Genomic DNA, 21,597 nt, shown 5'->3' on the forward strand with positions numbered 1-21,597 from the left:
TAATTAAACGAAAACGCCCCGTCCGTTCACAGCAGAATTAAATTAAAATGTATGGGAAGCTAGCTATATATTGCCTAAAAGCTTTTCCTATAAAATAACTACCCTGATGCAATGGCCATTCAGAGAACACGCAAACCAAACCATTTTCCAAGCTATTTATTTAACAGCAGAATTCACACATCGTAGATTTTTCCACCAAAATATATATTTTCATGCCGGCTGTTTTAGAATTAAGCCAACTTGCACAGTAACAATAAATCAATCTGTATTTTTTTTATTCTCTAAATTTCCACATAAGCTACTTCTGTTGAGCTATCATTTGTGGCCAGGTCGCTTCTAAAAAAGAGCTAGAGTTCAGTGGGCCTTACCTGGTCAAATAAAAAAGTTTAGTTTTAGTTTAGTTTATACCTTGCCAATGCTTTATACACTCCACCAGGCAGTACTAACAGGAGCAGTTCGTCTGCATTAATAAAAACTGGTATTGTAGTCCATCCCTCGTGGATTTTCCCTCCAGATGAAACACTGTACATTAGCCTGGCACATCAAGCACAAGCCCGTTACGCGGAAACTTAAGACGGGGGATAAAATCCGACGACACTAGATGCAAACAACAAAAACGTCATATTCTTGGTTCTTTCGGTAAAGTCACGTAGAAGGGAAACAATAAAATAATACGTGACTTTACCGAAAGAACCAAGAATATGAATCCCTGCAGTCACGAAAGCTTTAAATCAAAACAAAAACACCATTACATAAAAATGTTATAATTTTAATCAACATTCAAAGTGGAACCACAGTCATTAAAGTAAAGACATTATTGACAATATCAATAATATAAAAAAATGGTTAAAAGCAAAACAATATTTGCCACTAATTAGGACATTTCCTTCTTTCACTTTTGTTTTTTAAAACCGCCCCGGGATTTGCCTGCTTTGCCTGGGCCACCGGGTTTCCCGGGTTTCCCGGGTTTCCCAAGTTTCCCAGGCTTGCCCTTCTGGAAGGATTTCTTGCTCTTGTGGTCGTGTGAAGAGTCCTTCTCGGCAGATTTCCTCTTTTCCCTGAAACGCGCAATACCAAAAAATATGAGGTGGAAATAACAAATGTCAGCATTGGATTGTCCTTTGAAAAGCACAACTATTTATTTTAAAAGGCCTACAAACCTGTTGTTAATGTGAAATGTGAAAAATTACAAGACCCCAGGGTAAGGTGAAATATTTCACCATCAGCAACAACCATGGTCCAGCCACTGCTGTATGAGGGCCTATCAAACCCAGCATCTCTTACGATCCTGCAATGGGAATCCACCTAGCACCTGCACGAGCCGATTTAATCAAATACGCTAAATCGTTACTCGTGTTTTCATCAATTTATGTTCGAACTGAAAACACGTCGTTCCAATGCGTGCATTTCGGCGTTCGCATAGCGGTAACGAAAACGGTGAAGGTGCGCGTCACTGTTAGTTTTTTTTTTAAGGTTTTAATCTTCGCAGGCCTATTCGAAACAAAAAGGCTCTTTTACATGTGCGGCTGTTCATCAGTTTCTTACGTTATTATTTTTTGCACCTCCTCTTGAACTTGGAAAGCTATTTGTGTATTACCTCGCACTACGCGGCACACATATACAAATAAAACGCGGCGGAAATCTCCAGACTGCCCTGCCCTCAATTACAGAAATGGATGGGGGGGGGGGGGGCTTTGTGTACTCCAAGAATGGGTTGCATCCGGCCAATGGGTCTAATTGACATTAAACTGCTAGAATACTTAAGCAGGCAATGGCTTTGATGCATTGCAATTGATCCGAATGCACTTCAGCCCTTCCCCTCCCCCCGTACCTCCATCAGATAACACGAAATCCTGGGAGAAGGCATCGGTGATTTACAAGGCCCAAACAATTCAATATCAATTATTCAAAATCTCAACCATCCTTTCTCTCCCCAGATAAACTCTAATCCTCCCGATCGTGGTGCCCACCTGGGTAGGGGAGCTCAATTTCTCCTCCTTCCTTAAACCCAGGAGCACCGAATTCGGGCTTTTGTTTGCAGAGTTGCTATTCCCCCCTCCCTGCGTTACGGTTTGTGCTTTGTACTGGGCTCATGTTGAGTTACAATGAAAACAAATCTCACCTACCCTGCGGACACAGGGACAAGGTTTGTTACGGTGACTAAATGCCACTGGAAGCTGAACGGTTTCGCACTCTCACCCGGTGATGCTGACGACGCTGGCGCTCGGTCCAACCTTCTTGAGCGCCTCGTTCCACTCCTTGTCGTCCCCGCGAATCACGTACCTGAGGCGCCACATGCAGCAGCGTTGCCGACCGACCCACCAGCGATGCATCGCGGCAGCCAAACGTGGCGGCTATCGCACGCTCCCTATTATTATTACACCCCACAGCGCATTCTTCCCCTACCTGGGCTCACCGGAGATACTCGAGCGAGGTAAATTCAGAACGACACTGGCCGCCCCATGCGAGATGTGGATGTGGACACATTCTCCAGATGTTACACCCCTCACCGGGTTATATTGTTAACCCATGGAGGATGTGCTCTGTGCCGCATGTGTATTTCAGGAGGTATTTGCGAACACAGATGTGCTCAACAACGACGACCACTGCTTGTGCCTCGGCTACAATCAAGGACTCCGTGACCAATACACGTACCAGCCCTTTTCACCCATCCACCGATGGAACATGCCATGTGGCTTGACCCACTTCCTCTCATATTTCTCGATGCTGGTCAGCGCGGTTTGGTAACGGTGGGGAGCGTAGATGGTTGCAGCATACCCTCACAGGTCAAGAATTATATTTTGCTGTGCTGTCCATTGCTGACAACACGGGTATGTAGCAGTCAACAACACCTGTCTGATGGCATGGTGAGTCACCCATCCAAGCACTATCCAGGCTGAACCATAATTAGATTTCGCAATCTGATAATGGGTGTATTCTGTCACGTTTCTCACAAGATACAATGTCATTGAATTGCCCAGGAAAGCCACAACAATTGTAAATACTCGTTTTGTACTGGGATGCTGTGGCGAGTCCATTAATGTTGGCCATGTGGCAGGAAACCAAAGTACCTAAAGAAAAGGTACACAAACAAATGGGGAAACACTCAAAAGATCTGAACAAATGCAAGAACACACTGGTGCTGGTCTGTCATCTTCCTGGCACAAGCCTATATACATCTGCTATTCCCAGGTATTCTGCCATTTCCGAGTACCAACCAGACAAAAATTCTGCTTAGCTTCTGAGCTCTGACAAGCTCGGGCGCGGATTCAGGCGATTCAAATCGACCTTCTGATTGACCGCGGTACAATGCAATGAAATACCAGCTCCAAGGAGCAGAGCTGCAAAGGCAATCGATCAATCCGTTATCGATTTTGTGGACCTACTCTGTAAGGTTCATGTCTTTTATTTGGACCAAGTCCTTCTTGTGCTTCTCTGCAAACTCCTTGGCTGCGTCCTCCTGTAAAATAAAACACACAACACGCCAAAATATCACACCAGTTGATATTTACTGTTTCGCATGCCCTCCATTTTTGATCGACAGGCCATCGTGATGAAATGGTATTTTTTTACCAGGTCCTCGGCCAGGGACTTTACTGTAGGCTCCATCACCACCTCCTTGACCTTTGTCATCTGCTCCTCGATGGCTGTCTCCTGGATGGCAGTGAATACCTGGCAAGAAGAGCAGGGTCAGCAAAGGAGAATGCAATCTCATCCACAATAGGGGGGGGGGGGGAGGAGGGAAACACCAGCTACACCTTCATCAATATCACTGTGCGATTCATTCAATCAATTAATCGCTTCAAAGCCATTTGTCTGTGTAGAACATGCTTTGATTCACTCAACCGTTCACCACTGATTAGTTAAAGTGCCCCATTTATTTTTTATCTGATTAAATATTTCTTGTTATGCTACAATGCTGGGTCTGTGCTTTATCTGAGAGCTACACCGGTGCTCGATTCATCACTGGGGAAGCGATCGCTCTTTTGGGCGAATAAAAAGCCACTTCTAAACCATTCATCTCACTTAAATAATTTAATGAATTGAATGAATAATAAATATACAGATGCACAGACAACGACGGAGGAACAGATATTGACAAACACACGCACAGCGGCACACACACACACACGTCAGTTAAGGCTACTAGGTAGCGTTTCACGGTAATGCTGTACAGCCCCTCCGATGCAATTTCAGGTTGTACCATGTGTTATTTCAGGTTTTATCCCAGACAAAGGGACAATTTTACAAAATCGGCTGGCCTACATTTGACACCAACAGCAGCCGACAACTCTAAATAATTGAGCCTGCGAGCTGCTCAATGCAGCCCCTGAATAAGCTTCGAGCGCGCGGGGAAAAAACGTTGGACATCGTGCCGATCGAATCACGCGGTACAAACCGAAGACACCGGAGAGAACAGAGAGGCAGAAGGTAAAAGGTGGGATTTTCCTCGAGAACCTGCACGGCCTTGCGCATGATGCGGTTGAAAAGCCCCATAAGCTGGCTGACGGGAAGGTCAATCTCCTTCTCCAGCTGCTCGACAGCCTTGTGCTGCAGTCCGACGCCCAGCAGCAGAGCCTGTGTGGTCGGCAACGCGATAACAACACCCGTCAGTGGCTCTGCGGCACGTTGCGAGCTTCATAACGGTAAACGTACGCCCTGGCATTTCTGTACAAATGCAGACACAAAGACTCTTAACAATAGGAGTCGGGTGATTTACAGTAATGGGGTCGGTCATTTGCAGACCAAAAAGAGTAAAGCTGGGCATTAAATTGTATAATTCATAAAACTATGATACAGTTGATTGTGTAGAGGGTACACAGTCGCTTAGTCAATAATACAAATATCAACTTATAACACCCCGCACAGTGCTCGCTCACTCTCGAGGAAGAACCACAGACAAGCATGTGATGGGCCGCTGCAAATACATTGCCCATGCTCGGCAGTCCTCTGTATATTAAAGGTGTTACCGGCCAATTAATGAGTGCTTAAGCATGGGAGGAAACTGAAGCACCAGGCGAAAACCCAAGTGTGCGAGGGGGAAACACTGTCCCATTTTTGCTACACTGCCTTCTCCTGGCGAGCCCATGGCGAAGGATGTTTTCGCAGCGTTGGTGCGATCCGCCAACCCTCGGCTCCACAGTGCTGGGGTCGTGGGGTGCCGTATTTCACGACGCTGGTCAGTGTGGCAGGGGGGAGGCTTAGACGCGAGAAGGTAGGGTCGTATTTTTTTTTTGCTGCCGACCACATTTATTGGACATAACCAAGGAAGAGCTGCACGAGTGAACGCCGGGAGGCTCACGAGCTGGGCAGCAGACAGGGACATGTCGGGCAGCCGGTGGGTGAAGTAGAGGCGAGCGATGCCTGGCACCAGGTCCATGATGAGGTGGTAATCCACCATGTTGCGAGAGTACATCTCCAGGCGCTTGAGGTCGTACGGGCTGAAGGTTGCCTCCAACTCGGACTTGCTGAGTGCTGCCAACAGGATTAAAGTGGCGCGCGCACCAAGCAAGCATTCACAACCAATGCAACCCAAAGTGGCTTCAATATGCGGCAGCCAGTCGACCCGACTCAGCATTTACATAATCTGCTACGTTATGGACGATGGCCTTCATTCATAGCAGAAAGCTTCTGGGCCATTGTCCAAAATGTCACCTATTATATATATGTTTTCCTCTCTCTATGAAAGTGTTATTAAAATATGTTGAGTTTTTGTTAATCGTACATTATCCCCGTTGCCAATACAATTCAAGCAAAGCAACCATAAACCAAGCAAATATATACTGGAGATTTTACTTAAACGTATATAGTGTTTGTTTTTACGTTCGTCAATTACAACAACTTACAATTTATTTAGCGCCAAAATGCAATTGTATCTTAAGAAGCATTTAAAAAAATATATTTTTTTCTTGTTGTTATAAATGTGGAGGAATTGAGATGAGGGGCGGATGCGGTAGGGCAAGACATAGAGAGAGCGCAGCACTGCGGCCGCAGCCCATGAAGAATCAAGTAACATCTCATTTACCCCGATTGTTACTTTTGAACTTTGTGAACTTGATTATCGAATAAATGTTTCATTATTTTACAAGTTGGTGAACATTTTGTTACATAGCTGCAAATGAAAAGCTTGTGTGAAATGTGAATTGTAGAGAGGAATTCTTTTTTTTTACATTTCAGCTTTGACCTCAATCTTTTAATTAAACTCTTTATCTCCATGGTACATATTGTGACATTTAATTCATTATACTAATAGAAGATATACAAATTAAAATTGTCCTTAGATATTTGAACACTTTCGTCACTGCGCATTAGTGGTTGTTGTTGTTGTTGTTTGACTTGCATCCCACTCGGATTTTTGCACACAGCGTTGGTGTACGGTGCTTTTTCAGGAATATTTTGCTGTTTTTTTCATGGATTATCTGTATGCACAGTCACATAGTCACTTTAAGATGTTTTCTTGTTCGTTTTTTTTGTTCTTTTGTTTGTTGTGGTTGCACCCGATTCAAGAGCCGAATGGCTCACAGGGCTATACCAAATAAATTAACTGAAACTGAAAACTGAAAGTGGGGGTAGGGGGGTGGGCCCAGCACCAACAGCCTTGAAAGACAGGGCAGTACAAATGTGTCCCAAGGAATTCTCACTAACTAACAAGTCCCATTAATGTTTATTTTTTTTAGTCTTCAGGATGTGGGGAGTGTTTGTTGTTGGACGCGACATTGACACCCCATGCAGCAGGGGGCACCCACCTTGAGCCGGTTTCTCTTTCACGTTACGGTTCTGCAGGATGTTGAGAGAGACGGCTGGCAGGAAGCCGCTGAATTGGTACGAAAGCAGCGTCACGAACCGCCGTCGGAAGTCTGCAGCGACCGTAACAGTGGGGGCAGGGCAGTCGTAAGTAAAAAAAAAAGACATGGAGATAAACAGCACGGTGGTCCCAGCAATAACCACGATGAATAACAACGAGCGTCCACATACTGACAGATATACGACGTAACGTATTAACACTTTAGCACAATGAGTTCAAATCACTGGCGGCGATTAGGCTTGACAGTCGCACCTTTCCAGTACGCCGCGAGCCAGTTCTCGGGCCTCTCCATCTGCTCGTCCTCATTCAGCACTTTAAGCATGATGCATGAGTGTTCTCCAGTCAGGTCGTTCTGCAAGAACATCAGCGTGTGAAATAACAATAAAGCAACACAGACGCGTTTATTTTACTCGCAATTTAGTAGGTCGACTAAAAATTGACGCTTTGCTAGATAATCAAAGTGTTTCCCCCCACCCCCCGCCTATTTGCATGCCTGGAGTGCAGAAACCACAATACCTTGCTGAGCTGGTCAAGGAGCATAAACCATGACGCTTCTGTGGCCGTCTGAACGCCACCAGAGCTATGCAATTTTAAATCTAGATTGAAAACGAATTTCTTTAGAACTTATTTTGTTTTTGCATATAGTTTGTTGCCCTTCCCCCGCACCTACAATTAGCACGGTTGGCTACGTACGCGGCGAAAGAAGATCAACATACGTGCATACACACAAAATGCGCGGCGCGATGACAGGGCATGAGAGAAAGCCCCGTTCACTTACGGGGGTCTGCCGCAGGTAAACGGGGGTGAAGCCTGATCGCTTCCAAAACCTTGGGATCGCAAAGTGAACAAAGCGCATTTTGTAACACACACACACATACACCGCAGAAGACATTATCAGCCTTAAGTGCAATGCTACATTATGGCAATTTTAGGGCGATCATCGTGGGTAATCTTCACCCGCAATGGATGCTGCACAATTTTTTTGCGTTATCTAAACAGACCTGTCACTCAATGTCTTTTCCGTGGAGGGGTCAAGCCACAGCTGTTTGGAGTAAAAACGCATTGTCGATTGCTGGCAATGACTGCCCTAAAACGCCCGGGGGGGGGGGGGGTGCATCATGGCCTTGAGTGAAAATTAAAAAAACATATAAATCAAGAAATCCCAGGACAACATTTTATATTTACTATCCATTCAAGAGCCTTTCAAAAAGCAGGTGCTCCTCGGTACGCTAAAATTATTCATCTCCAATTAAGGCTTTTTATCACCTCCCCTAAGGTTTTGATTGCCAGTGGCCAGAGGCGTCTGTCGTGGGCGCCGTGAGGCAGCAAGGCGCTTGGGGGAAGGCCTCACTTGAGCAGCTGCGGCGTGAGGCCGAACGAGACGCCCAGGTAGTCAAGCCTCTCGGTCGGACGCTCGCTCAGCTTGTGGAGTAGTGGTGGAAGGTCTCTCCTGGGTGTCAACGTCTCCTCCAGCAGCCCCACCGCCTGCACCAACCACATCACCGCCACCCACAGTCACCGTTATTCATAGCCGGCTATCAAAGTCGACCGTTGTAAATTAATCGCCTGTCCATTGCAGTGAAAGGGGCCCCAGGAAACTGGATCCTCACGTCGCTGGCGATGGAGGAGATATGGCCCTGCGTCTGCGACGCCGTCTCGTCCAGGCACGGGAACTTCCCTTCGTAATACATCTGCAGGAGCCGCAGAGCCCGGCTGCCATATCCCATCTGAAAGCAGTGGAATCGGGAGAGGGGAACAAGCCCAGTGCACAAGTCATTAGCACAATCGCCAGCGACACATTTAGCCACCGACACAGCACAACACAATTACAATGCCCTTTTTCACGCAGCGGTAAGAGTCTAATGCATTTGTTCTACATCGCAGGAGAAACACCGTTTCCAATTTGTTACAATATTGTGCGAACCAGATATTCACACGCAGCAGAGTTAGACGCCCACAACAGCATTACCGGTGTAACGTTAAGGCACTTTGTCGACTGTGATTGAACGATTTCATTGCATGGTTGCAGCATTGACTTACCCCTTGGTAGTCTGGGTGCACAGCGATCCTCACTATTCTTCCTCCAGACAAGCTCCCAAAGTCAGGGTCTTGGAACTGCATTCATTAGAAGGCAGAAATTCTCAAATAACATCCACAAAAGCTGCATACAATTTTTCTCAACATATGCAAACAGATTAAATATTCACCGGCCCTTAACCGGTTATAAAGTGAAACGTCTTTCAACATATTTAAGAGTGAGATTTAGAGTGTAAACGATGGCTTTTTTAAAAGGGTTTGGCAGCAACCATAGCCCAATTCTGTTTGTTAATGGCCAAGGATGCTGCCAGGTTGTAAAGAAATTACAGCTGCATCACAAATGTGAAAAAAGCACACATTGGGAATAAACAAATTTGGCTCGCAGAATAAGCATCGCTGGCCAAACATTTCCACGAGCCGGTAACAAAACGGACGACCCAAACTACGCTGCGCGGAGCCTTACCTGCTCCGAAATCGTCCATGGGATAAGGTCTCCCGCTGCTCGCTTGCCCCGCGCCAAGCTGCTCATTATGGACTGCTGCGAGATTTCACCCTCTAGGCAAACCTATAAAAACATTACACAGATTGCACGGCACCATCAAAGCCAGCAGCCCACTGAGGAGGGCACCACTCACAGTTAATTCTTTCGACAGTACGCAAAGCCGGGCAAAATCCGACGCAGCTCTCTTCAAACTTTTAAATGAGTGTGTGTGTGTAGAGCCACCGCGGCAATACCACTGCATAGGTTTTCGCGGTTGTAATGCACATCGCCGTCCAATGTGCTTTCGGGCAAAAATTCATGTAGTTCTGAATGATGTTCGACATTTTACTGTGTTTACCTTGGAGCTTCTTGTGGAACTTAAATTAATCCAGTTCCTGAAGAAGGCTCTCGGCACATGGAGTAGAATATCGGGCATCATGCCAAATGGGTAACAACCCAAAAACACATCTGAGAGAAAGCCACTAAAAATTATCAACCAATGTGAGAAATTAAAGTGTACGGGATGCTATATATGGTTCCTCCTGGTGGCGCTAAGAACCCTTTAAGGCCAACTGCAAAGCTGTGAGTGCCTGACTGAGTGCTCTCTATGTATGAACTTCCTAGCATGAAGAGATGTATTTGGCCAGTAGACAGTCTATCAACTGTGGTGTTGAACACACATTTCGCAAGAAAGTCATGCAAGGGGAATTAACTTCTATGGCACAAGGGTTACAGATTGCTGCAAGGCTACCTTGTGTTCTGCAGAGGACAGTGCAGCAAAGCCAGTGTTGTAATATACCTCCACATCCACAAGTCTTTGCTCCCCGTCCTCGCCAACCCGCATTGACCAGCGTGGCGTGGCAGTGCCTTTTATCCAGCAGCGGACTGACAAAAGGGCTGTGCATGTACTCGTGACAAGAAAGGGGAAATGTGGAAACCCGAGCGGTGACCGAGTGCCCGGGGAGGACACAACGCAGGGATGATCCGCACCTCCGAATGGCATGGTTGGCTACGCACGGTGCGAAAGAAAGGCAACATGCGCACGGCCCCATCTGCGTGCGAGCACGGCACCTGAATGACGGCCAAGACCTCTGGCAGGGCGTTCTGCGTGGCCTGCACTGGCGGCAGCAGGCAGAAGAGGTGGTGGGCGGGCGCGTCGGAGAGCATCTGCAGGTCGTTCGGCGAATTCTGGGGGCAGAGAAGAACAAGTGGGTGCACCTGAGACCTAACACGTGTTTGCACACAGTGGCGGTAAATGCTTCCACTGGGAGCCCACCTTCCGGCGTGCCCTAAGGGTTAACACTGAACCCTCGGAATAGTACACTTGTGGCCTTTCTTTCTCCATTTCTCTTCCGCCGCCGCCTCCTGGGGAGTTTGCTACACACATCAGTGCCGTAGGTGACTTCCCATTGATCATGCGCAACAGCAGGGGCTAAGGCGTCTTTCCTGAGAACCATCTGTCTTTAAATCTTTAAAATCCTCATCCCCTCCAGCTAAACTTTAATTTACAACACTCCGCCTGCCTCTGGAGGAATGGCTCCATTTCAAAGAGAAGCCAGTTTTTATAGCCCTCCTTTTGCCGGTATTTTGCCTCCAATACATGTTAATGCACCATTCTGGTTTGCCGTCCCAAAGGAAAAAGATAAGCAAAATTAAATATTAATTGCAGGCGTAAATATGCGGAAAGGCCTTTCCCCCAGAATGTCTCACGTTTGTGTATATTTTTTTATTTCCAACCACCATTGTTGTTATATTGCACTATCATGATAAATGATGAAGTGGCTGAATGGACACGCATACCTTGTAATGTGAAGCTACGTAGAGAGACATTAGCCTATGCAGGAAAGCCTCCGATGCTTTGTGATAGCAGAACAGCGTGTCCCGGTTCACATAGTAACTGTAGTAGCTTCAAGTCAAGGAAAGCCACAACAAACCAAAAACAGACTTCACCAGCCAACACTCACTCACCTGTAAGAACCAAAAAGTGCATCTGAACACAAAAGCATTTGTAAGAGCTGCCCTAATGCACAACTCATTGTTAGCCTGATGTGAAGCAAGAGAAAGGAACGCGAAATGGAAAGTGAAAACTACTTTGCCTTAAAGTACTTCAGTTTTCAGTTTATTTTGGTATAGCCCTGTGAGCCATTCGGCTCTTGAATCGGGTGCAACCACGACAAACAAAAAAACACGAACAAGAAAACATCTTAAAGTGACTATGTGACTGTGCAAACAGAAAATCCTTGAAAAGAACAGCAAAATATTCCTGAAAGAAGTACTGGCAGTTCACGCACAATGACGAATGTCAGGACCACATGGGGAATGTTTCTTTACGAACTGTTACACCGGCAAATGGATCCCCCCCACCCCCCAAAACCAGAGGGCAATAACATTTTCACTGCGACGAAGAAAAAGCCATCTGAAAAAATTGCACACCATGAAACGGGTGTTGAAATGTTGAGAACGAGCGCCTAAGAAATTCTGTTTTTGGACAGTTACAACATTCAATGACACCACAGCATTTAACAGCAGCATTGAGATCGGATACAGGTCGCAAGTGTCAGGGACAGGGCATCCCACGGACACACGCTGGATGTTGAGGCAGTCGAGACACAGCAGATCGTTCAGCCATTTCTCCACGGGATCTCCGGGCGCGTAGCGAATCGACTCGTCCAACGTGACTTCGTGGAGGCTCCGTGCTGCAAAAACGAAAGCCCGTCATGGCAGAATGCCCAACCTGGAAAATGCACACATTTCTTCTCCGCAATTCGTTGCCACTTAAGCAAGTCATGCAAGGGCACAAGGGTTATACGTTGTTGCAAAGCCAGTGTTGTACTTTACCTCTGTGCTCACAGATCTGTGCTCCCTGCCCTCTGCAACCCGCACTGACCAGCGTGGAGTGGGAGTGCCTTTATCCAGCAGTGGACTGACAAAAGGGCTGTACATGTACTCGTGACAAGCAGGGGGATGTGTAAACCCTAACCTGCACAACAACAACGTTGCAACCCGACTTTTAGATGGTGGGTTCACACACAAAACGTACCTGACGCGAGCTTGCTCACGGCTGTGTTCTTGTTTTCCGCCTTCATTGTCACCTGGCTCTGGGAGCTCTGCTGTCTCAGCTGCTGGATCAACTTGAGCGAGAGGGAGCGACCAGTGCCTTCGTACCTGGCCAGAACAAGCGGCAATAAGACGCACAGCCCTTGCACTCGGTGTCCGGCTAAAGCGCGGCATCGTTCTCACCCTACACCGGGTTCTTATGGGCAAGCCCTTACAGGCAGGATGTTGGAGCCTTTTTGCTTACGGAGAGATGATTTTGGACATTCAAATTACCTTTAGCAGGCCACGCATGAACACTCGCCTGGGCACCATCCAATATTGAGTAGATAATAACGTCTGCGTCCACCGATTATAAAGAGGCTTTTGCAGTGGCACGAGTGACCGAGCATGCTAAATTTACAACCGGTATTTTCTAGGTCAAAAATATTTCAGTTTAGTACCTGATTAGTATGGCTAAAACAGTGACGGGTAACATCTGCGGCCCGTTTTGCAGTGGCTGGGCCCCATGTGGCCATATGAATTTAATACATTTATTTGCAATTCTGCCTTAAATAAAAAGGGACCAGCCATCTGGCTGGATCCAATATCGGGGGGGGAAAAATAGCGACTATAAAAATAACTTGCAAAGAAACACTCACCCGTTAATGGTAGACGCCATGAAGACCAGGTATGGGCCGAGTAGGCTCTTAACAAGCGGAAGAGGAATGGCAGCTGCCTCGTCAATCACCACCAGTTCTGCTTGGCCCAGTTTGGCTGCGTCCCCTGGATGGATGTACTGCCGACAGCAAGTCGAAAAGCTTTAACCTCGGCAAGCCCAAATGGATTCAAAACAACTTAATCAACTGGCTCAGTGAGAGCAGAGTGGCACTCCTGCAAATACCTGGATGGTCTGCCTGTGTTCTTTGTAGATGTTGACTCTCACAATAGCTTTGTTGAACTCCGGGTTGGTGGACTGAATGATCTCATAATCCAAGTGTTCCTGCAAATGGTCAAGTAATATTATATACATTGGAATTTTTGCCGAATGTTCACGAACGTGAGGATTTTCATTTAAGGGAAAGTTGAGATTAATTTCAAAAGGTACACCTATATCATATGAAGAATAAAATGAGATACATTGTGTGCATTTTTTTATTTTCTTTACAGCAATGTGGCATTAGAGATCTGAAAGTGACATTGAAAGTGATACTGAACAATATCACCCTGGGCAATTCCCCGCTCACCCACATCTCTCACCTGGTACTGCAAGGCATCAAAGCCCTTGAAGAGAAACTCAAACAGCGTGTGCAGGTTGTCTGGGCTTGGCGAGGTCACAAAGATGTTGGAATACCTGTTGACGAGACAACAGACGTTGACAATGACGATAATGCAAACAACGCAAAGTCGATATTAGTACAATGCCCTATAACCTCCTACTCACTGGGCACCGGGATCTAGGCAGATATATAAAATAAGTTGTTTACATGAATATATAGAGAAAATGTAATTGCACTATGCACAGATTGGTTATTGGACAAATACAAAGCGCACACCGCTTTAAACATGGGGGGAAATGCCTGACTGTGCTTTACAAATATGCAAATGTGAGTGATGTTGAGATCACATAGCTAAGTGTGAAAATGTCGCATCTGTGAACAGACAAAAACATTACATTTACGCCACAAGCAAATACTGCACTGAGTGCACTGGAGCTGGTAGCATGGTCAGGGTGGATACGTGACAGTCGGATGTGCGACACTGTAGCGTACTATGCAGCTGCCCAAATTGGCACGAAACAATTCTGCGCGCGCAAAGGTAGAGGTGCAGCCATAGGTGGGGGGGGGGGGGGAGAGCATCACCCGAAGGCCACGGCACTGGCGATGGCCAAACCCATGGCGGCGGACTTCCCCCGACCACGAGCAGCCGTCAGGGCTACAGTGCTGCGTAGCGTCTTCTCCGAGATGGCCTCAATGAACTTCAGGACTGCCTTGGCCTGCAACGTCAGCAGCAGCAGCAGCAGCAGCAAAAGAACGTGGAAATCTCGCTTTCTTGACACTTTTCAAAGAGCGGTAGAAAAGCGTTAAAGCGTTGTCTATGCTCCACTCGTCTATTAGGTGAGGTCATACGCAATAAGTCTCTTTCAGACGAGCCACAATATCTTAAACCATAAAATAGTTTTCCTATACGGGACCTTAACCAAATAGAAAACGGGTCAAATTGAACAAAGGGTTTCGCCCATAACTCGGCAATTAAAAAAGTGCTAAATGGAGAGCCTTTTGGGCCAAGGCGATGACGTCACATGCCGTGTGTGCCTCGACTCCCCATTACGTAACGACGTCGGATGTCATCTTGTGCGGGTTTTAAATGTAATGTTATGTTTGCTATTTAAATACTTCCGTGTTTGTTTATAGAAGTCACGCATGTACATGATCTTTCTTTGTTGTAAAACATGTTTTAACATAAGTAGGTTGTTACTTAATACTGTTTGGGGGGAAATGCATATGAGCAAATGGGAGAGACAATTTAATTGTGACTTTCAGTGTCAAACGGTTTCTTTCAGTTTCATTAAAATATGCGAGTACTTGCGCCTTTGAAAGAAGGATAGGAAAATGACCACGGCTGTTAAGTCACCGCAAAAAAAATGCTGCTTTGCAGTCATGCCTTCAACGTTAACTCGAAGTGTAAAAAGGCCTTACCTGATCAAGCGTTTTGCAGCAACTGACCAACACACCCACAGGCTGGGTGTCTTGAAGAGACTCCTTCAGGTCACCGAGTTCAATTTCACTTGGGCTCAGGCTTTCATCCTAAACACATAATGGACGTAAAGCCACGCATTTACTTGATTCTGTACAGAGCCAGATTGCTGTGCTACTCGTTAAGAGTTGGTGCATGGTCTGACAGAATTGCAAGGGCAGTTGTGTGCCTTTTTCTTTTTTTTATCACGGTTTCTGAGCACAGTCCCAAAAGGCCCAAAACACCAAGCGACCAGCAACAAACAGCACGATTTGATGGTGTAATAGACGACAATTGAAGGTGTGTGCGGAGGCATGCCTGTGGTTTTGGAGGCAGAGGACTGATGGAGAGGGTGTGGGTGGACAAGGGAAGGATATTCAGCTGGTCGTCGATCACCATGCATGTCTTGCACGAGGCCAAAGACAGGATGAATCTAAGAGGCAGCGTTATTGTATTATTCATTGAAATTTTACACATTTTAAAAAACACTTTTTCCCAAAATTACATTACAAGTATGCAACTGGCATCGTGCCATGAGCCAAATATATTTTTATACGTAATTTTTTTAAATTCAGAACCCAGCATCATTCAGTTAAAACCGATTTCTTTAAAAAAAAAACAGCTGTCATTTAGCCAAATTAAATAACAAACAAATTTCACGCGATGGGTTGTTTTTTTGGCCAGTCCTTGGCGACTGGGCTGAGGACCATAAAATCATTACGCTTGGAAAAGTCGGCTTAATCACAGGTGTCTTTGCCTGGACTGCAACCAGATTATCAGTGATGCGAGCCAAGTGCTCGGACCCGAGATACTAGGCTGTATCTGGCTCACACACATTAATGGGTGCACGGTTGGCTACGTATGTTGGTGCGAAAGGAGTTCAAACAAAGATACATACGTACATAGTCCTGTCTATTGTTTTAACCCTGGTGAATGTGTACGTCCACCAGTGTGCATGAGCAAAGACAAATATCCCCTGTGTAGCCTGAACAGACTATTGGGGTAAGTGCTGTTAGCGAGCACCTATGAAGGCTGGCACAGCACACAAGGGGGTAGGCGGCCAGCACCACGCCCGGCCGATGTTGTCTCCCCAGCGGCGATGTTTACACACCGCGCCAGATACTAATTTGAGGCCGAGTCGACCTAAGCAAGGCCCATGACCGGTTCAGATAGTCGTCACTGTTGTTGGCCGTGAGCGGGAATCGAACTCCGATTGCCAGGTTTGTAGCGCAGCACGCTAACCGCTCCACTATGAGCACACACATGTGCATGTTTTCTCAGCTCAAGTTCACTTGGCACATTCAAAGTCAAATCAGTGCACAAACAATACTTTGCAGCTGTGTCATGACGTTAGTGCATAGATGATTGGATTCAAGTTTCGTAGCAAAATAACGTTCATGGAAGTTTATTTTTTACCATAAATTGTATTTTTTTGGGGTCATTATACAAAGCGGAAGTTAAAGCAAACAGATGTAATATTCCACTCATCAATAGATTTTGCTGTAAGCTCATAAATTACACCACCATTATTTTGAGATAAAAATTACACTTTTTACATGTTATTTTAAAAGTAAAAGTGGCTTTAGTTAACACTGCACATATAAATTAAATAATTCCATGAACATAAAAAAGAAATTACCTCTCATTGAATCTTCCAACCACATCTTGATGCGACTCCGTCCTAAACCGAGTGTGGACATCCTGCACAATTACATGCACATCTATTAGTGTTACATAACTTTATATCAACAATTTACAAAAACTTATCACCTCATGTGCCCAATATCTTCAAACCTCAGAATATAAGGAGGGTTAAGCCTAGCATACACTTGGATGGAAGACTGTCTGGAAATAGTTGGTGTTGAAAACTTGAGTTGCAAGGTGACCAGGTAAGTACAAAAGATAAAAAAAAATATAGTCCTAAAACGACCTGTGCAGAGCATTGAGTGTTATAGCATGCATGTGTTTTCTTTGTCTGCGCTGGTTTCCTCTCGCATGCATGAATGGTATTTGCCAAATCTCCAAATGGGCAGCAACACTCCCCTGAAAAGGTATTGAGACTCAGTGAGACACTCCTGGGTTAACTGCATCGTCGTGATTACCATTTATCGATTGCTGTTAGTGCCTTACCATGGTCATGGTGTAAAGTTGCTTGAGTGAGTTCATTGTCCTGAGCAAGATGACAGCAAGGCCTCCACCCTCAACCGTTTCAATCGTTCTGGCCAACAGATTTGGTGTCATCGCCTCAAAATCCTGCACATGAAACGACACAGAAGGCAAGGCTGTCGTAATTTGGGAAAATAAAACATTGATACGTTTACATTGTTACATCTGTACATGCTCATGTTGACATTATATTCTTGGGTCTTTTGAAGTCACGTAGAAAGACCCAAGAATATGAATTATTGCAGTCACGAAACCTTTAAGTCAAGATTTGACATATTTTTTTAATACTTTACAAGAACCAAGAGATACATTATAACTGCATAGGCTCTCGGGATTGTGCTGCACAAGCGCTCTGATGTGTTATTAGGCTGTACCGTGTATTTTTTGGCATGAAATTCAAAAAACATTTTAGCCAAAATGCTGGGAGTTTCAGGAACTGAATTTCAGGAACTGAAGCACCCTGAACTTCAATCGTTGCAGATGGTCCCCCAGAACGTGCAGCGAAATGTTTAACATCATAACGAACAACATGCAGAACCCGAAAACACATCGACGTGCTTCTGCATTCCACCCACCTGCAGCACACACATGCCAAAGGTATTTCCCAAAATCTTGTGCGTCTCATTGTAGTAGCAGTATCGGATGTTGGTCGCTGCCACGAACAGTTCAAATGGATCATCGTGCTTCACATCCAGAGTCCCTGTCTTCAGTTTCTTCTGAAGCTGGCGCATCCTCTTTTTCCGGTGGCTGCGCAACAAAGGTGTAATACTCATTGAAATTATGGTCTCCTTAAGCGCAAATATGGAATGCTACTTAAATACGAGCAAAAGCTATCCCAAGAACAAGATGTCCTCATGGGCAAAGCTCTTGATGCCACACCTCGCCAACACTCTCTACCCTCTCAAGGTAAGTGTAAGAGCACATTGATAGTCTGCTGCATTTTTAGCTTCAAGATATCAAATGCATTTTTTTTTTACATTTGTTGAAATATTTGTGTGGGCCAGAGGTTCGCACACACTGCGCCAAGAACCTGGCGAGACGAGTTTGATTCCCTATCAGCGCTAGCGTCAGTCACAAATATTCAGCACTGGGATCCTCCCGTAACTACCGCGTACTGACCAGCGGTAAAGTTCGGTTAAATAAACCCCATAACTGGCAAGCGACAGGGAGGCATTCATCCAGAAGTGAGTGGATTAAGAAAGGGATGTCCGCTATTGTTTCAATTAGTAAAGGGAGAGTAAAATGTAGAGGCGATAACACCAAGCGCAGACTTGTAAGACAACTGATGACATTGTATCTGGTACATGTTTCACTGGAAAATTGTTACCTGCTGAAACCCAGCTCTTTCTTGTAGCACCACAGCACTGATGGGCGGGCTTTGACCGCAGCCTTTGACAACATGTGATGTAAAATAACAACCTACACAAAATAACACATGACAAAAAAGGGAATAATTTTCATGTTAGTATAGATTTTTCTTCTTACAATTCAGCTGTGCACATGTGTGACAGATGTAGACCACCACACTGGCGAGTCATGTTGTGAATTCCCAAATTACTTACCTGGTCTTTTCCCTTGTCTCCCACAACCACAAAGAGGGTTCTGTACTTCTGGCTGAATCCATTCTCTATCAGAACTCGAATGCGGTTGTCCACCTTTTTGCGAGACATCCTTGAGGCCTAAGACGGCAAAAGACATGCGTGATGAGGCTGTAGCACGTTATGCACAATGGCTCTTTAAACCAGTGTAAAACCTTAAGTTATTGTACATGTGTTGCATTTATAACTTATCGCCTATTCAATCCAATGCCCCCGTCACATCGATAGCAGGAGCACCCTTGATATCACTGACATTACATGTTGTCCATCCCCCGTACCTCCGACGAGCACGGTTGGCTATGTATGGTGTGAAAGAAGTTCAACATACACACAATGGTTGCATATAACCTCCCCCGAGTACACGCAACATTAAAACAGATCCCAAACTACCGAGTGCTCCGTTCTCTCTTCAAATGACGTACTGTAATAATAACGAATATGGTAAAATCACTGACACGTCAGACCCTGCTAAAGTCTAAAGTGCGGCAGTCCTACTTAAATTCCGCAGGAAAATATTGATCCAGAAGGCCCATGGGTTGCTGTATCGTGTTTCACGTGGTGAGAAACACGTGTTAGTTTATAATAGTCACGCACGTTCCAGCTCTTGAAATATTGAGTTGTGTTTTCCTTACCCAATTCGAAAAAACAATAGCTATTCTTGTGATTTTGGTTTACAATCCCTGGCATAGCCGTACATTCTCATAGTAACGGTACAAGGCATGTGTGTTGAAGTTCCTTCGCACCGTACGGAACCAACCGTGGTAATTTGGAAAGGCTTTAGAAACTGCAGGGCCGGGGAAGAAATGCTACTCACATCACCTATTACCGCTGCAATTCAAAAACCAATGGGGGTAATCACAGAGGCAAACATAAGAGTACCGTGAGCATACCTGTCAACTCCTGATCACTGCCTACCTTATTAGACCAATTCAGACCTCATAGGTCATCCCGTGCCCTTCTAAATATCAACGCTCATCCTATGAAGTCCCATCACAAGGGAGAAACACAAACACATACATTTTTTTGCCCGTATTGAAACGGCTATACCGCTCTATGGAACTGCAAACTCAATTTCCCCCGTACAAGAATACGGGGTGAACCCGTATGGGTTTACAAGGTATGATACTATATACTACTATAATACTACATAACTGTCAACCCCCTTATCAGTGCCTACCTTATAACAGACCAATTCAAAGCATAATCGTCACCCCATTCCCTTATGAATCTCAACGACCATTCCACAAAGGGAGAAAGACAAACAACTGTAGACACTTTTGTTGCTGCCCGTATTGAAACGGCTGTACCGCCGCATAGACCTGCAAACTCTACCCCCCCCCCCCCCCCCCACATAAAAATACGCGGTTTAAACCTCGTGTGTTGTTGACCCGATACGGGTTATAAGTTGTATCGCCTCACCGTGCCGAGCGATGCAAGCACGTGGTAGCTGCTGGGCGGCACAAGCCACCACGTGCTGTGCGCGGCGCTAACGAAGGACCCCCAGCCCCTCCCCCTTTCCAGGGCTGCACGCGGAAGTAAAAAAACCCCAACGTGGCCGTAGGCGTCCGGCGTGCTCGCCGTGCTGCCTGAAATAGAAGAAGAACGGCAAATAATTACAGTATTTGAAAAAAATAAAACTCACCGTTGTGACACAGTCTTCCAGATGGGATGGGGGTTTTTTGTTGTTGTTAACCTCCAACTCTCGAGTTTGCATTTAATTTAGTGCGTTTTTAAATTTCGATTTAACCACAAATAAAAGTTTGTTTTAAGCAAAAGGAGGTTATGTATAATTCCGACCACATGCAATAAATGCTATTCCGTGGGCGTATTATAAAACGACAAGGAAGAAAAAACATGCATGTGCATGCGTGGATATACACTTATGCAGTATTCACGTTTTCCAACGTGTTTGTCCTCATGAGTTCCGTGGGTATTAGCAGTAGGGAAATGACAGTAGCCAAAGCAGAACGCGTTTGCATATTTGCTCATAATAATAATGATGATTTTACCTTCTGGATATGCACAAGGCGTAATCAGATAATTTGCTGATGCTGCTGCGGTTGGCAGTGGTGCAGAAAGCACAATGAACGAACAAAACTCGAACACATTCGTCGATGACGCTGATTAAAAAGTATATAATAGACGACGTTTCGGGCAAATGGCCCTCTCCATGTGCTCTAAAGAGGGCCATTGCCCGTTGCGTAGATTTCTATATGTCTAGATTTTTGTTGTCGTAAGGCAGTGTTCATAACAGAGGGTTTTTTGGGGGGTTAGATCGCGTAAATATATCAATGTGTCGTTGAACCCGCCGCCACCCAACACAGCCAACTAGTTAGTGTTGTCATATAAACAGAACGTGGACAATTCGTCACTAGTACAGCACACCGGTGTGTTGGAGAGCCAAACCACAATATTTACAATCTGAGTACGACGTTTCGCCAGTAATTACAACTAGCTTCATCAGGCGACAGCCAGGTTTTAACGACACATTTATTTATTTACGGGATCTAACCCAAAAAAAACCTCTATTGTGGATGATATTGGTCGCGAAAGCCTCCGTGTGAAACCAAGGCAAGTGATGTTGACAAATGCTGGATGTGTGCAATGAGCTCGGCATTGTCTGAGCAGGGCTTCCACGCCGCCCAGTGGCAATGTTCAAGCATTGCCTGTTCAAACCTGCAGTGTGGCAATCACTGCAGCAGAATACATCAACAACATCCCGAGTTTCTGCCACAATGTTG

General features: G+C 45.5%; 1 protein-coding gene across 3 annotated transcripts; it reads right to left on the reverse strand.

Moving 5' to 3' along the window:
* Positions 1–141: 141 nt before the first annotated feature.
* Positions 142–20,396, reverse strand: NAT10 (N-acetyltransferase 10). Of its 3 annotated transcripts, none has more exons than XM_032949077.2 (29): positions 20,276–20,396; positions 18,821–18,937; positions 18,586–18,677; positions 17,834–18,005; positions 17,223–17,345; positions 16,732–16,793; positions 15,411–15,525; positions 15,056–15,163; positions 14,219–14,352; positions 13,617–13,710; positions 13,261–13,359; positions 13,019–13,155; positions 12,364–12,488; positions 11,869–12,019; positions 11,124–11,220; positions 10,395–10,511; positions 9,306–9,407; positions 8,846–8,920; positions 8,416–8,532; positions 8,157–8,290; positions 7,584–7,632; positions 7,058–7,157; positions 6,747–6,857; positions 5,303–5,475; positions 4,459–4,578; positions 3,574–3,672; positions 3,387–3,460; positions 2,200–2,283; positions 142–1,058 (listed from the first exon to the last, which is right to left on the reverse strand). In XM_032949077.2, exons 2-29 carry the CDS (start codon positions 18,926–18,928, stop codon positions 893–895), a joined length of 3,138 nt encoding a protein of 1,045 aa, XP_032804968.2. In that variant the 5' UTR covers positions 18,929–18,937; positions 20,276–20,396; the 3' UTR covers positions 142–892. The 3 variants fall into 3 exon arrangements, with proteins under 3 accessions (XP_032804968.2, XP_032804969.2, XP_032804970.2); XM_032949078.2 differs by having other exon boundaries at positions 20,229–20,369; XM_032949079.2 differs by lacking the exon at positions 20,276–20,396 and adding an exon at positions 20,034–20,183.
* Positions 20,397–21,597: the final 1,201 nt, after the last annotated feature.

This window comes from Petromyzon marinus, chromosome 7 (genome assembly GCF_048934315.1).
Source record: "Petromyzon marinus isolate PM22_M1 ecotype Great Lakes invasive population chromosome 7, UKy_Petmar_22M1.pri1.0, whole genome shotgun sequence".
NCBI classification, from domain to species: domain Eukaryota; kingdom Metazoa; phylum Chordata; class Hyperoartia; order Petromyzontiformes; family Petromyzontidae; genus Petromyzon; species Petromyzon marinus.

Excerpts from the sequence above, each read along its gene's own strand:
- NAT10 (XM_032949077.2), bottom strand. The coding sequence starts at position 18,928 with ATGTCTCGCAAAAAGGTGGACAACCGCATTCGAGTTCTGATAGAGAAT. Across the intron at positions 8,291-8,415 it reads TCTCCTCCATCGCCAGCGAC|GCGGTGGGGCTGCTGGAGGA; the intron begins GTGAGGATCCAG and ends TGGTTGGTGCAG. Across the intron at positions 4,579-5,302 it reads CCCTGTCTGCTGCCCAGCTC|GCTCTGCTGCTGGGCGTCGG; the intron begins GTGAGCCTCCCG and ends CCGACCACACAG.